Here is a 17,174-nt window from a genome sequence, read left to right as displayed (position 1 = left end):
TTGAGTTTTAAAAAAATCACTTTATAGAACTTTTCTCCTAAGTTGAATCTCTGATGGTCTTACCACCCCTATGACTTTTATAGGATTTATCAGCAGCATGGATTCTTTGATGAATTGTTAGATTGGAGCGCCAACTGAAGCTCTTACCACACATCTCACACTTGTAAGGTTTCTCCCCTGTGTGGACTCTCTGATGAGACTGAAGCTGTGAAGACCGACTGAAGACTTTACCACACACGTCACATCTGTAGGGCTTCTCTCCAGTGTGGACACTCTGATGAAGCTGAAGACTTGAGGCCTGACTGAAGCGCTTCCCACACTCCCCACACTTATATGGTTTCTCTCCTGTGTGGACCCTCTGATGCATGTCGAGGTTCAGGCTCCACTTGAAGCCCTTCCCACACTCCCCACATTTGTATGGCTTCTCTCCAGTGTGGACTTTTTGGTGGGCTTGAAGGTGTGAACTCCGACCAAAGCTCTTGCCACATTCTTCACATTTGAATGGCTTTTCTCCACTGTGGACTCTCTGATGGGCCAGGAGATTTGAGGCCTGCCTGAAGACTTTTCCACACTCCTCACAATTGTATGGTTTCTCTCCAGTGTGGATTCTGCAGTGAATTTTAAGATCTGCTCTACGACTGAATCCCTTCCCACACTCTTCGCATTTATATGGTTTCTCACCAGTATGGATCAGCTGGTGGATCTGAAGTCGTGAACTCTGATTGAAGCCCTGCCCACACTCTTCACATTTGTAGGGTTTCTCTACGCTATGGGCCTTCTGATGGATTTGAAGATACGAACTCTGACTGAAGCCCTTCCCACACACTTCACATTTATAGGGTTTTTCTCCTGTGTGGACGACCAGATGAACTTGATAATGGGAGTTCCTCCTGAAGTTCTTCCCGCACTCCTCACATTTGTATGGTTTCTCCCCTGTGTGGACTCTCTGATGTGCCTGAAGGTTTGAACTCAGAGTAAAGCCTTTACCACACACATTACATACATATGACTTCTCTCCAGTGTGGATTCCCTGATGGGCCTGAAGACTTGAAGGCCGACTAAAGCCTTTCCCACATTCCTCACATTTGTAGGGTTTTTCTCCTGTGTGGACTCTCTGGTGAATGTACAGATTTGAGCTACAAATGAAGCCCTTCCCACACTCCTCACATTTGTACGGTTTCTCTCCTGTATGGACTCTCTGGTGGGACTGAAGGTGTGAATTCCGACTGAAGCTCTTACCACATGCATCACATATGAATGGTTTCTCCCCAGTGTGGACTCTCTGATGGTCCTGAAGGTGGGAGGCCTGACTGAAGGCTCTGCCACACTCCTCACAACTGTAAGGTTTCTCTCCCGTGTGGACTTTACAATGAACAGTAAGTGCTGACTGACGACTGAAGCCTTTCCCACATTCCTCACATGTGAACGGTTTCTTTATGCTGTGGACTTTCTGATGAGTTTGCAGTTGTGAGCTCTGACGGAATTCCTTTCCACACTCATCACACACACTGCATTTTTCTCCTATGTGCACTCTCTGATGAATATGAAGAACTGAGCTATAACGGAAGCCTTTTCCACACTCATTGCACACGTGAGATGTCTCTTTTGAGTGTAACTGCTGGTGAAGATCAAAGGTAGAAAGGCTGGTAAAGGTTCTTTTACATTCATCACATTGGTGCGGCTTTTGTCCTGTGTGAATCATACTATTCTGATCCAATGTGGAAACCTTCGTGCTGTCTTTTCTATCATCACTGTGGCAGTAAGACTTTTCATTCTTGTGTACTCCTCGATCACCAAGGTGGCATGAAATCCGACCAACACCGTCAACATCCTCTTCACACCGACACAGTTTACTTTGCGTGGAACTTTCCTGGTATCTATTCTGATAGTTCTGTGACTCAGTCAAGGAACTTTTTCTCCAAGAATCGAGGGTTCTCAAAGATGCAAACCTTGGATTTCCAGTATCACCAGGATCACCTGCTTTCTCATTTAATATATAGTTCTCATCTTCAGAAATCTGAATAGATAGTCCTGCCCCAACCTGGTGCAGGGAATGACCTTGTTTGTGGAACTGACAACTATTTATCACAGAGTCTTGACATCTGGTTAAGTCATTCGCAATCTGTTGCCAGATTTGCCAGCAGGAAAGCTCTTCATGTAATCCTCTCTCTTCAACGGCCCTCAACTCACTTTGATTGTTTTCTTCTATAACGACAGAGAATTGAGAAATGTGGACAGGTGAAAGCTTTGTTTAAAGAGTCAAGATTTCACACTTAAGACACACTATGAGACTTTAATGAACCCCAGCATGGTCTGACTTATCTTTTTCCCCACAAATAAAGTTCTCAGGTTTATATATTGACAGCAACCAAGAGATGGTCCATTAAACTCCCAAATACTTAGAAGTAATGAAAACCATGTAAAACAAAATGCTATCTGACATACTATTTACAGCATCTTTTTTTTTAATGAAGTACAGCATCTTTCAAAAATTACATATCGCTCCTATCACAGTACAGTATCCAGACAGACAAGCATTTTGCTGTGCTCACAGGTTTCACAATGTTTGGCAGTTAAGTTAGTCAGGGCTTAAGAAAGGCATGTACGGGGGAACACCAGTTTGATTTCCAGGATGCTCAACAATTTTGAATTCTAGATTATCTCTGAATCAAGTCAGAGAAGCAAAAGAGCTTTCAGAAGGAAGGCGTCTGAAAGAGGAAAAGCACTGGAAAGTACAGCGTGCTGAAAAGCTGCACAGGCAGCAGTACACCAAGGGGGTAGTGCTGAGAAGATTCAAGGTGCTAAGAATCAGTGGGGGTGAAAAAAAGCACGAAAACCTATACAACACTCTGGCTTCTTAGTGCAGTAGGCAGCACATCAGTATCATAATCTGAAACCTATACACTGGATCCTTCTGAGGTAGCTATATAGCCTAATATGGCTCCACATCCCCCTAAAGTAGGAATCAACATTTACAGGCTAAGGAAGAATGATCTCTCAGCATAGAAAGGACTTCCCTGGTGGTCCAGTTCCCAATGCAAGGGTTCCAGGTTTGATCCCTGTTTGGGAACTAGATCTCACATGCTGTAACTAAGAGTTTACCTGTTGCAACTTAGAGATGCCACACACCGCAACTAAGACCTGGCACAGCCAAATACATAAATAAATAAAACAAACTGGCTGCTTATTTTTTTTAAAAAAATAACCACAGCATGGAAAAATTTTGGACATAATTGGCCTTTAACAAGAATGATTTCCAAAGTGAAGAAGGCAGTTTATGAGTGAGGTGGGAATAAATTCCATAGCTTATGATAAGTATTTAGAAAGACTGCTGCTGCTGCTGCTAAGTCGCTTCAGTCGTGTCTGACTCTGTGCAACCCCACAGACTGCAGCCCACCAGGCTCCCCCGTCCCTGGGGTTCTCCAGGCAAGAACACTGGAGTGGGTTGCCATTGCCTTCTCCAATGCAGGAAAGTGAAAAGTGTGAGTGAAGTTGCTCAGTCGTGTCTGACTCTTCATGACCGCATGGACTGCAGCCCACCAGGCGCCTCCGCCCATGGGATTTTCCAGGCAAGAGTACTGGAGTGGGTTGCCATTGCCTTCTCCTTAGAAAGACTAGACACTGTCAAAGAATCATCAAAGCAGTCAAGGCAAACATGATCTGAAATTCCTTCCAAAGGATATGTACAAATCGCCACACAAACAAAATGTTTGTAGAAGTAACAACCTAAGATCCATTTCTTGTTATTGAGGTGGGCTTGGGAGGAAGGAGATGGGACAGAGCTGGGAAAATCTTTTCAGGGCAAGACTAACTCACCAGTTAGCTATTTTCTGAGACCTTTCCCCTCCAGATATGATGGATAAGGAAATAGAATTTTTTTTTCCTTCTATGAAAAGCTACCTAAGTAGACATAAGAATTCTTCATTCAAAAAACAAATTTCTCCCCAAATGAATATGCTTGCTACTAATGGCTAAAGGAAAGTCACAGGAAAAGCATTCACTCAGTTTGGTTATAATTACAGGTTCTATGTGTGTGCCTGCTCAAGTTGATGAGGGTCAACTTGTATGGAAAGGCAAACAACCACATATACACCATAGGACCTGAGAAGTTAGAATTAGGCTGCTGCTGCTGCTAAGTTGCTTCAGTTGTGTCCAACCCTTAGTGACCCCAGGGACTGCAGCCTACCAGGCTCCTCCATCCATGGGAGTTTCCAGGCAAGAGTACTGGAGTGGGTTCCCATTTCCTTCTCTGAGAATTAGGCTAGGAATTCGTTGGAAGACACAAAAACATTTCGCAATATCCCTATTCACTCAGATTTGTTCACCAGCCATTGCCTATTTAAGTGGTAGGCAAATTTCTCTATCCATTGACTCATCCATTTATTCAACAAATATTTAGAGTCCTTGTCATGTACCAAGGCTATTCTAAGCACTTAGGCTTGTAAGTTATAAATGGAACCGACCAAATTCCTGTACTCTGGGGACTTCCCTCGTGGTCCAGTGGCTAAGACTCCACACTGCCAATGCAGGTGGCCTGGGTTTGATCTCTAGTCAGGGAACTAGATCTCACATAGGGAATGAAGACTGAAAATCCAGCATGCCTCAGCTAAGACTGGCACTGCCAAATAAAGAAATCAATATTAAAAAACAACAGGGACAAATTCCTCCATTCCTGGAATACTCTCCAGGGGAAGAGAGAGAAGTGACAAACAGGTAAACCAAAATGTATGTACATGAGTGAAGATCAAGGCTCAGAGATCACACAAGGCAGGGCAGAGAAAGAAAGAGAGGACTGGATTTTCCATAGGGTGGTCCAAGGACAGCCCTCTCTTCCTCCTGAAGGTGAGTGACCTGAGGTAAGTACATAGGCCTGAAGGATTACAGGTGAAAGAGTATTCCAGGCAGAGAGGACAAAGAGACACATCCTGTGCAGGTCTGAGACAGGAGGGAGGATGATGGAGATGGAAAAGACAGAGTCAGAAGGAGAGGAGATGTACTCAGGGAGGTGGTGGGGTCGAAAAGCAGACCGTTAGAGGATTCCAGAAGCTGCTGCAAGTGGTTTTCATTCTAAGTAAAACAATCCATAAGAGAATTTTGAACAGACAACTAACACAATCTGACTTAAAGTTACAAAGGATCCCTTCGCCACTTCAGGAATGAATGGTAGGAGGGGAAAGGTGGGAGCAGGTGACCAGTACAGGCTATGCAGTAACCAGGGAAAGAGGTGTCCCGCTGGGACCAGGTGAGGGACAGCACAGGGCTGGCGAGAAGCACAATGTATGGAGAGTTAACCACGACAGTGAACAGCTGCTCGGTGCCTACCTAAATTTCTATCTGGGTCGCTGAATTCATCATCCAAAGCCTCTTTTTTTTTTCTCTCTCTCTCTTCTCTTTCTATATGTTTTGTATCTCTTTTGAAGAATGAGAACATGCAGAGTTGCAAGTTAAAATGAACAGGTCAGAGCTACAGTTTACTGGACGTTTGAGTTTCCAACTGTATATTTAAGATACTGAAGAGGGAAGTCTGAACAGCAGAGAAGGACAAACTGTAAAATGGTTCTGATTATATTTCCATTAGCAAGGCTAAGAGTTTGAAGAGACTTTGCCTTGATTATAACAATAATAAACAAATAATTTATGTTTCAAAACTAGATACCGAAGGCCCTGTTTTTCAAACTTTGTATCATGAGCCACTGAAGAAGTAGCACTTATTTCATGACTCAGACACATATGTAGGAATATGCAGTACTAAAATGAAGGCTGAAAGACCTATTTCTGACCAATGTCTATTTTCCTAAATTCTGTTCCCACTGGCTCTCAGACCACTCATGCATCAACCAGGGTTTTCGCTGCAACATGATCTATTCTTCCTAAAAAGCTTTTGATATCTTCTCTAATATTTGATTTCATTAAAAATGGCATGTTAGGCTTGATAAGTTGGCTTTATAACCCACTAATGGGACTGCCACTAATGGGACATGAGTGAAATCTGAAAGATAACAGACAAGGTACAGCAGGATACTGTTCATTTACTGTTCTTTGACCAAAAAAAGAAAAAGACCTGAAACACACTGTTTATAAAGACCAGAGATAGCCTCTCATGTCCCACTGGAACTGGAAAAGTCTGGTCTCCAAACTCAGAGAACCATTTCAAGAAGCCCAGAGCCTTGAAACACCAAGGTCACAAGACACTTGCGGAGAAAGGCTGTCCTCACCTACTGAGACCAGGTTCCGGAAGTTCTCCACCATCACATCCTGGTACAGCTTTCTCTGGGCTGAGTCCAGTAACCCCAGCTCCTCCTCTGTGAAGGCCACAGCCACGTCCTTGAAGGTCACTGCCTCCTACAACAAACAATACCAGCTCAATCTTATAGCCAGTGTCCAGTGGAAGAGGGGCAGCACCAGGAAGGAGAGGAGGATGAAAAGAAGTTGCTCTGGCTCCTGTGCAATGTGTAGACTTCTCAGTCCTCTCCTTCCATCCTGCCAACATCACACTGACTTCCCTTAGCCTCACTGCAAGTACAGCTATGAAGAAGGAAGCTTCGTGTATCTACCTGGTGTTCCCAGTGAACTCATAAATAAACTCCCTAGAATTCTAACCGCTGCATCCTGAACTAAAAAGCCTTCACTTTTATTTCTGGCCATGCCTTGCAGCTTGTGGGATCTTAAGTTTCCTGACCAGGGATTGAACCCGGGCCATGGCAGTGGAAGTGCAGAGTCTTAACCACTGGACCACCAAGTGAAAGTCACTCAGTTGTGTCTGACTCTTTACGACCCCATGGACTATACAGTCCATGAAATTCTCTAGGCCAGAATGCTGGAGTGGGTAGCCTTTCCCTTCTCCAGGGGATCTTCCCAACCCAGGGACGAACCCAGGTCTTCTGCATTGCAGGTGGATTCTTTACCAGCTGAGCCATAAAAGGAACTCCCCAAAACACTTCACTTTTTAGTTACAATTGTTGATTGTCCCAGCAACATTTACTAATTTAGGCCCGGTAGTATATGATGGCACCTGCCTCTCACTGAAGTAGGAACCAGGTGAGGAGGGTCATATGAGAGAATTAACCAAAAGGCCATGCCAGGCCTCAGATGAAACCCCTCTTTCTCTCCCTGTTTGTCTTTCTCTTATCTAATGGTATAGTCTGACTCCAGAATCTTGGTTTTCTGGATAAATCTGAATTGGTTCCTCATTTTTCACAACCGTTTTATTTAAAACAAAGATAAAACCAAGTATGTACCTCTTTAGACAATTGTTCTCAGGTGTCAATGCAGTGACAAGTGAAGTACCACCTGACTTTTAAAATTAAGGTCGTGGATTATTTTGATCAAAAGAGAAAAAAAATACTGGGTTAGCCAAGAAGTTCATTCCAGATTTTCCATACCATCATACAGAAATATCTGAACAAACTTTTTGGCCAACCCAGTACAAGATGGAAAAACAAACAAATCAGTAAATGAAATACACCCAGAGTCTGATTCAAGCACAGGAAGACAGAATCTCACTCTTGTCATAAGAAAACTAACAACAGTTATTTTTTCTGTGTGAAGAGGCAGTTTGACCCTGCTGTGCCATATTTGGCTATTTTACCAAAAAACATTCAAGGCACCACTTACAAAGCATACCACTTCAATTTTGCATATCTAGTATGTCAAGGGCAAAAAGAGACAATATTTTTCAGAATATATTTTTTGAGAAAAAAGTTAAATCAGCAACATCATCACTGTAATATTCTTAAAACAGTAAAAGTCCTAAACTAAAGATCTATGAATAAAGAATAGTTTAAAAATAGGTATGTAAGAAAGCTAAGCCCCAGAGAATTGATGTTTTTGAACTGTGGTGTTGAAGAAGGCTCTTGAGAGTCCTTTGGACTGCAAGGAGATCCAACCAGTCAATCCTAAAGGAAATCAGTGCTGAATATTCACTGGAAGGATTGATGCTGAAGCTGAAACTCCAATACTATGGCCACCTGATGTGATGAACTGACTCATTGGAAAAGACCCTGATGCTGGGAAAGACTGAGGCAGGAGGAGAAGGGGATGACAGAGGATGAGATGGTTGATGGCATCACGATGGACACGAATCTGAGCAAGCTCCTTGGTGATGGACAGGGAAGCCTGGCGTCCTGTAGTCCATGGGGTCGCAAAGAGTCAGACACGACTGAGCAACTGAACTGAACTCAAGTTTTTGGGAACATGATAAAGCAGTTAAAAGTAAATGTTGACAGTGAAAGTGAAGTTGCTCAGTCGTGTCCGACTTTTTGCGACCCCATGGACTGTAGCTTATCAGGCTCCTCCGTCCATGGGATTTTCCAGGGAAGAGTGCTGGAGCGGATTGCCATTTCCTTCTCTAGGGGATCTTCCTAACCCAGGAATCGAACCCAGGTCTCCCACATTGCAGGCAGACGCTTTACCATCTGAGCCACCATGGAAGCCAAAAGTGAATGTTGCTGCTGCTGCTGCTAAATCGCTTCAGTCGTGTCCAACTCTGTGTGACCCCATAGACGGCAGCCCACCAGGCTCCCCTGTCCCTGGGATTCTCCAGGCAAGAACGCTGGAGTGGGTTGCCACTGCCTTCTCCAATGCAGGAAAATGAAAAGTGCAAGTGAAGTTGCTCAGTCGTACCCGACTTTGTGACCCCATGGACTGCAGCCTACCAGGCTCCTCCATCCATGGGATTTTCCAGGCAAGAGTACTGGAGTGGGTTGCCATTGCCTTCTCCGAAAGTGAATGTTCAGCTCAGTTCAGTCGCTCAGTCATGTCCGACTCTTTGCGACCCCATGAATCGCAGCACGTCAGGCCTCCCTGTCCATCACCAGCCCCCGGAGTTCACTCAGACTCAAGTCCATCGAGTCCGTGATGCCATCCAGCCATCTCATTCTCTGTCGTCCCCTTCTCCTCCTGCCCCCAATCCCTCCCAGCATCACAGTCTTTTCCAATGAGTCAACTCTTCGCATGAGGTGGCCAAAGTACTGGAGTTTCAGCTTCAGCATCATTCCTTCCAAAGAAATCCCAGGGCTGATCTCCTTCAGAATGGACTGGTTGGATCTCCTTGCAGTCCAAGGGACTCTCAAGAGTCTTCTCCAACACCACAGTTCAAAAGCATCAGTTCTTTGGCGCTCAAGTTTCTTCACACTCCAACTCTCACATCCATACATGACCACTGGAAAAACCATAGCCTTGACTAGACGGACCTTTGTTGGCAAAGTAACGTCTCTGCTTTTGAATATGCTATCTAGGTTGGTCATAACGTTCCTTCCAAGGAGTAAGCGTCTTTTAATTTCATGGCTGCAATCACCATCTGCAGTGATTTTGAAGCCCCCAGAAATAAAGTCTGATACTGTTTCCACTGTTTCCCCATCTACTTCTCAAGAAATGATGGGACCAGATGCCATGATCTTTGTTTTCTGAATGTGGAGCTTTAAGCCAACTTTTTCACTCTCTCCACTTTCACTTTCAGCAACAGGCTTTTTAGTTCCTCTTCACTTTCTGCCATAAGGGCAGAAACATAAGTGAATGTTAGGTAGTATTAAATGAGAGAAGTTTTAAACTGTATCTGTTATAAATGAACTTCCCTGTAGCTCAGATGGTAAAGAAGCTGCCTGCAACGCAGGAGCCCGGGGTTCGATTCCTGGTTTGGGAAGATCCTCTGGCAAAAGGAATGGCTACCTACTCCAGTATTCTTGCCTGGAGAATCCATGGACAGAGGGGCCTGGCAGGCTACAGTCCATGGGGTCACCAAGAATCAGACATGACTGAGCGACTAATATAACTACTACTATGTTATAAATACAAATACACAGCTATGAATACATACGATGAAGAGATTACAGAAATATAAAAGCAGCTAATTTGTAAGCTGGGAAATATTAAAGTGGAAGATGTTCTTCGTGTCCCTTAATTTTTCTTTTACTTGTGAAATAAAAAATGACAAAATAAAACCAAAATTAAAACCAAAACTCATTACATAAGACAGGGATTTTTAAAAAAAGCACACATGGCTCACGAAGGTCCTCACAGGCTTAGACTCTGCTTGAAAAAGAAAAACCCACAGGGAACTACAGTCAGTATTTTGTTATTACAAAATATTTCCCTGTAAGGGAAAAGAATCTGAATATATATATATAGATACACACATATATATAACTGAATCATTTTGCTGTACCTGAAACTAACACAACATTGTAAATCAACTATGAAAGTGAAAAGTCACTCAGTCGTGTCCGACTCTTTGGACTATACAGTCCATGGACTTCTCCAGGCCAGAATAGTGGAGTGGGTAGCCTTTCCCTTCTCCAGGGGATCTTCCCAACCCAGGGATCGAACCCAGGTCTCCCGCATTGCAGCTGGATTCTTTACCAGCTGAGCCACAAGGGAAGCCCAAGAATACTGGAGTGGGTAGCCTATTCCTTCTCCAGCAGATCTTCCCGACCCAGGAATTGAACCAGGGTCTCCTGCATTGCAGGTGGATTCTTTACCAACTGAGCTATAACTGAAGTATAGGGAAGCTATACTTCAATTAAAAACAAAGAAAGAAAAATCCATGTAAAATCTCTGAGTACAAAAGTGGTATTTTTAACAGCAAAAGAGACAAGCTCTACTCACCATGAACATGTTCATCTTCTGTCTCCTTCCAGGGAAGTGCAGAATCCTAGGAAGACAGAGGGGAAAAGAGAAAGACATCAATGAAAACTGGTTTACAAAAACATGACTAACCCAGGTGGGGCTCGCTGTGAATCAGCAAGGCACTCAGTCCTCCAAGTGGCTACAGCTGAGTGGGCTTGAGAGGGATCCTGCACGGATACCAGATGCCTCCAAGACCCCTCTCATTAGCTGTTCAGGGAGCAACACGCCCACCTACACACTGGCCCCATCAGTGAGCTGCGGCTTCCACAGTGGTCGTTCTTATTCCAAGGTGTAATCAGAGACCATGTGAGTAAGAGCAGGCTTTGGAGTCAACACACATGGGCTCAAATCCGGGCTATACCACTCACTAGCAGTGTCATCTTCAGCAAATTATTAACATTTCTCCGCCTCAATTTTGTCATGAGCAAGTAGGGGAGAACAGGGGTATCCACCTCATGAGACTGGTGTAAGGCAGAAAGCTCTGAGAACCCCGTCAGGATTTCTTATTTCTCAGCAACTGTGGTAAAGCAGATGATACTGTACAATTTGAAATGATCCTTATAGATGTGATTTCTAACAACAGAACACTGTCAAATACAGGCAGGTCCCAGGTTGTTGTCCCGAAATGGAAGTTTTTAGAATTCTGCAAATCTCTGCCTGTATTCCTCATAATTTTGTTACCACAACATTAATATTTAACCTGAAAGAGGCAACTTTTTATAAAAGATATAAAAATACAGTTTCTTTTTAAGCAGGAAGTACCCTTTGGACAATTATGCATAGATGTAAAGAGCACTAATAAAAGCCTGGATTCTGCAACAATAATAAAAAACACCTTGACAGGCCATACCGAAAAATTCCATACAGGAATCTGAATTATACATAAAGAAATGTTTAAGAAATAAATGGATGAGAAGAGAGAGCTCCTCCCCATTGTAGAACACAAACTAATAACTGCAGAATGAAAGAGAAAATCATCAACGGGTGGTGAAATTTGGAAAAGTTTAGCGGGGAGTAAGATAGCCACACTGTTTCAAAATATTAATTGCAAAAAGGACAACAGTTACTTCCCAGACACCTTAACCAAGCACACAAAGCTGAAATCACCAGCTGGAACACACCCACAAACTGACATTTGCTTGGTATGATGCCTTAGAGGGCTGCCTCACCACTTCTGGGGCATCACTGTTAATAATGGGTAACCCGAATCCAATTATGAACAAATATCAGATAAACCAGGGCTTCCCTGGTCGCTCAGTGGTAAAGAATCCACCTGCCAGTGCAGGAGATGAGTTTGATCCCTGGTCCAAGAAGACCCCACATGTTATGAAGCAACTAAACCCATGTGTCCCAACTACGGAGCCTGTCTGTGCTCTAGAGCCCGTGAGCCGCAACTTCTGAGCCCTCGAGCTGCGACTACTGAAGCCCACGTGGCCTAGAGCCTATGCTCCACAATGAGAAGCCACTGCAAGGAGAAGCCCGTGCACAACTAGAGAAACGCCCGTGCAGCAACGAAGACCCAGCACAGCCAAACACCAATTAATAAAGTTATTTTTTAAAGTGCATAACCTGAATCTAATCATCAACAAGCATCAGATAAACCACAGCTTCCTTAGGTGGCTCAGTAGTGAGGAATCTGTCTACTAATGCAGAAGACATGGGTTCTACCCCGGATCTGGGAAGATACCACATGCTGTGGAGCAACTAAGCCTGTGTTTCACAACTACTGAGCCCACAAGCAGTAGAACCTGTGCTCCACAACAAGAAAAGCCACCACGATGAGAAGCCCGTGCAACTAGAGTGCTCGCCATAACTAGAGAAAAGCCTGTGCAGCAACGAAGACCCAGCACAGCCAAGAATAAATAAATAAATAAATTTATTTAAAAAATGATCATGTATAACCTGAACCTAATTATGAGCAAAGGTCAGAGAAACCAAAAAAGAGGGCCCTCCCACAACATAATTTATCAATACTCTTCAAAAATATCAAAAGCCAAAAAGTCTGAGGAATCATTCTGGGCTAAAGAAGACTAATGAAACAAAAACTAAGTGCAATGCATATAACTGGACTCCTTGAAAAAGAAAAGTGGCTCGCCAAGACTTTATTGGAACCAACAAGGACCGACTGTATAGCATAGGGAAATTATACTTGACATTTTGTAGTGACCTGTAAGGGAAAAGAATCTGAAAAATAAATGAATCACTGTGCTGTGAAATAAACGTGATATTATAGATCAACTAGATTTCAATTTTAAACAAGATCTTAAAGAAAAGGCTAATAAAAAATGTAAATATGGGCTGTGCATTAAATAGTAGTGTGTTACCAATGCCATTAACCTCCTTTTGATCAACTGGCTCTGCAAACGAAAAAATAAACAAGCATGATAAAGCCGTGAAAAACCACACTGCACTGAGAACTAGCAACAGAAACGGCTCGAACTTGCTGTTTTCAACTGATCAACAAGAACTGTGTTGAAATGAGAAAAAGACAAGCTGCTCCTTAACACAGACAAAAATAACCAAAGAAGTGGGACTTCCCTGGTAGTCCAGGGGTTGAGAATCCACCTTCCAATTTAGGGGATGTGGGTTGGACCCCTGGTCGGGGAACTAAGAGCCCACATGCTGTGGAGCCACTAAGCCTACTTGTCAAAACTAAGACCTGATGCAGTCACAAGTAAATAATATTAAAAAACAAAAAACAAAGAACTGTCCTCTCAGCAAACATGAGTGATGGACCACTTCAATAGTGACTCCAGTCCCATTTTGTTTCTTTCACCCACTAGATGCAAATCATTACGATATTCAGTAGTCAAATTGCATCTCCTTCTTGACACCATCCAATCCAGAACAAACCCTCACTGCCTAAAGCTCTCCCCAACTCAGTTAACACAAACCAAAACTGTAGAAGCAGCCATACCTCACGGCCTCCTTACCAGGACACCAGTGCTGCACAGGCGTCCTTGCTGCAGTAAGCTCAAACAAACTGAGCTCTTTGATTACAGGTATGTTCCTGGTGGCTGCTGCCTGGTGGTCACAAATGAGCAACTGAGCAAAACAGAAATAATTGGTGATTCCACATAAAGAGTATATGAGAATTCCTTATACTATTTTTGCAACTTTTCTGTTTGAAATTATTTTTATATTACTTACTAATATTTTAATGAAAATAAAGTTATAGAAAACAATAACAGCATATCAACTATACTCCAATAAATATTCTAATAAATAAAACTTAAAAAGAGAAGCTAAGAAACAGTCATAGTAATAACAATAGTAATAATAGTAGTGGTTCATTGATGGTGACTATGGCAAAAATATCTAGTACAAATTAACAATAACTACCAGTTGATCTTCCCACTTTAGGCACAAGTACTCTAGTTTACGAGGCTTTCCAGGTGGCTCAGTGGTAAAGAATTCGCCTACCAAGCAGGAGACTCGGGTTTAATCCCTGGGTGAGAAAGATCCCCTAGAGAAGGAAAAGGCAACCCACTCCAGTACTGCTACCTGGAAAATATCATGGACAGAGCTGCCTGGTGGGCTACAGTTCATGGGGTCCCAAAGAGTCAGACACAATTTAGCAACTAAACAGCACCAACAGGACTCTAGTTTAAAAGATAGCAATGAATCTATCCCCAAAAGCCTGGAAGGGATATATCTTCACATCTAATACCCTTCCATTTTGATTCTACACTTGCTAGCTACCTTTTGCTCAAGTCAGGATTTTTTGCAAGGATTCCTGACAAGTGATAATCATTAGTTGGGTAATAAAATCCTCCGACTAAGTAAAGCTCTGCTTTATCCAGCTCAGCTTTATCTGCGACATCCAGCAATTTCCTCGGCCTCAGTTTCCAGACAAGATCCTTTCCTGAGCTTCTCATATTTTCACGTGCAGGGGAGTTACTACAGGATCTTGTTGGAATGCAGACTTCTGAGCCCCCTGTGCAGAAATTCTAAATCAGAAGGTCTTGAATGGGGCTCAAGGCTGGGCCTTCCTACCCAAGTGATGCCAATGCTGCTGGTCTGTGGACCACAATTTGAGTAGCAAGGCAGTGTAACCTCAGTCCCAAAGAAAACAGCCTCCACTAAACAGACACATAAATAAAGAGTAACCAGACAAAAAGGCACTAAAACATTAACAGCTGTTATCTTTACATCCTAAACTTATGGGTAATTAAAATTTTTCTTTATATCTGCATTTACCGTAATGATTGTTATTTGTGTAATATAAATATTATTTGAAATAAAATAAATGACCCAGTTGAGAAAACTATCTTAAAATTGATAGACTAGGGAATTCCCTGGTGGTCCCTGGTTAGGACTCGGTACTTTCACTGCCATGGGCCCTGGTTCAATCCCTGGTCAGGGAACTAAGATCCAGCAAGCTGTGTGGCGAGGCCAAAGAAACCACACAAAAAAACACACAACGAACAAAGAAAAAAACTTCATAGAATAACCTAAACCTCGCTCTCAAGGTCCCCACATTTAAATCCCAACCAACTTTCATGAGGAAATTCTAGTCAGTTCCCTATGCTCAACAAGAATATATCAAAGAGATTAGCAAACTAAGGTGTTGGACTCAGCCTGCCTGGGGTTACAACCACAGCTCTGCTTCTTACTATTTAGGTGAGGATGGGCCAACAGGGTTGTGTTCCCTGGCTCCATCTCCTTATCTCTAAAGCAGAGAAAACAGCAGTACAGATGCACAGAGCCAGTGTGATGGAAACGTGTTCATCTGTATAAAGCTTTTGGAATGGAACTTAAGTGACCAAGGCATAGTTACAATCATTACTCATGCCCATCCATTCTACAGTTTATGCATCTTAAACAGAAGAATGCCAAGTTCTACTCCGCTGGGTCTCTGTTGCCTCTTCCTTCGTGTAGTGCTTTTTGAGAAGTCAAGGCTGGGGAAGGAAAGGAGGTTGTGAAATCCCAGGATTGTGTTGCATCCCCTATATTTCACACCCTCTTGTACCAGCTGGAAGAAACCCTCCCTTTTCTAAACAAGTCCGGAGTCCAGGATAATTCGGCTTCCTGGGCTCCCAGAATCTCACTGTGAGAATCCAGGTGCTTCTGAATTACAGTAGCATTATTAACAATTACGTGTCAGGCAATTGTTGACCTTTTGCTATCTCTTTTTTCTCCAAATACTGTATTAAGAAACCATTGCTTTTATTTCTCTTTTACGGAACAGCAACGGAGGCACAAAAGGGTTAAGCAACTCAGCCAGTGTGACAGTATGAAGCCAGAGTTACCTTCATAAGTGGGAGGTCAGGTTAGAGGTGCAGAAAGCCGGGGAGACCCTCAAATCCCGAGAAGCACGACCTGAGCCCGCCCCATCCCGGGATGCTACCAAACGCCCAGCCCAGGGACACGGACATCATCACCCTTGGCCGTCAGACCTCTGCTTCTAGCCGCTGCTTCGCTTTCTCTCCAAATGAAAGGTCAGGAGATGCTGGCCCCGAGCGCATTTCGGGGAAGTTTGAATGGATCGTGAAAAGCGGACCTGAAACACCATCATCAAGCGAAAGATGGCTGCTACCTCGTCCTCCTGGGGCCGAAGGGCCTACGACTACCCGGAGCTCCTGGACTACACTTCCCAGAATTCCGCGGGGAGACAGTCGCAGTCCAGCCTTACTGTAGCTGCAGTAGACGAGCCTACACGGAGCTTTGGACTACCCGTTCCAGAATGCAAAGGGAGTGCGTGTGGGCCCTCCGCACTACCGCCCTCTTGGACTACACTTCCCGCGAAGGTCCGAGCGGAAAACCGTCGAAGCCTCGCCCCCTGATGAGGAAGTGGCTAGTTCCCCTAGTTTTCACTTCCCTTAACCCCTAAGGTCTCAGGCAAATGTCTTGCCAGTCTACCGCGTCAGCCTTAGAACAGGGTCACAAGCTTAGAAGCACTTTGGACATGTCCAAGGGCCCAAATGCATTACCAGCCACAGAGGCTTCCTGGTAAACCCCAGAGTTTTACTGTTGAAATAAGAGAAGGAAACTGGGCTTTCTTTGGAATGGGCTATAGTCAAAAGTCAAAATACCTCAATACCTGAAATGTGACCAAACATGCTTTGTCCTTACTGGTTCCACACTGAGGGTCCTCTGTTGTAATTCTGTGTTCCCTCCTCACGCACATCTTTTCAACAGTAAAAGTGAAAGTCACTCAATCCTGTCCGACTCTTTGCGACCCCATGGACTATACAGTCTGTGGAATTCTCCAGGCCAGAATACTGGAGTGGGTAGCCTTTCCCTTCTCTGGGGGATCTTCCCAACCCAGGTTTCCCACATTGCATTTTGTGGTATTTTGTGGATTCTTTACCAGCTGAGCCACACATGTAAAGAATCTGCCGGCAGTGCTGGAGATGGGGTCAATACCTGGGTCGGAAAATCCCCTGGAAGAGGGCATGGCAACACATTCCAGTATTCTTGCCTGGAGAATTCCATGGACAGAGGAGCCTGTCAGGATACAGTCCACAGGGTCGCAGAGTCAGATGCCACTAAATGTATACCTACTTCGTTTCCAGCTACTGAATTTGCCCTCTCCATGTTATGTATTT

At 43.8% G+C, this 17,174-nt stretch overlaps 1 protein-coding gene across 2 annotated transcripts; it reads right to left on the bottom strand.

The window, feature by feature from the left end:
- LOC102189514 (zinc finger protein 226) lies at positions 1–16,375 on the bottom strand. 2 transcript variants are annotated; one of them, XM_005692624.3, is made up of 4 exons: positions 16,000–16,375; positions 10,603–10,648; positions 6,216–6,342; positions 1–2,205 (listed from the first exon to the last, which is right to left on the bottom strand). In XM_005692624.3, the coding sequence occupies exons 1-4, from the start codon at positions 16,002–16,004 to the stop codon at positions 38–40; spliced, it is 2,346 nt and encodes a 781-aa protein (XP_005692681.2). In that variant the 5' UTR covers positions 16,005–16,375; the 3' UTR covers positions 1–37. The 2 variants fall into 2 exon arrangements, with proteins under 2 accessions (XP_005692681.2, XP_017918031.1); XM_018062542.1 differs by having other exon boundaries at positions 16,023–16,375.

This window comes from Capra hircus, chromosome 18 (assembly GCF_001704415.2).
Source record: "Capra hircus breed San Clemente chromosome 18, ASM170441v1, whole genome shotgun sequence".
Lineage (NCBI taxonomy): Eukaryota > Metazoa > Chordata > Mammalia > Artiodactyla > Bovidae > Capra > Capra hircus.
Note: the sequence above shows the minus strand (reverse complement) of the source record. Positions and strands in the feature narration are given on the sequence as shown.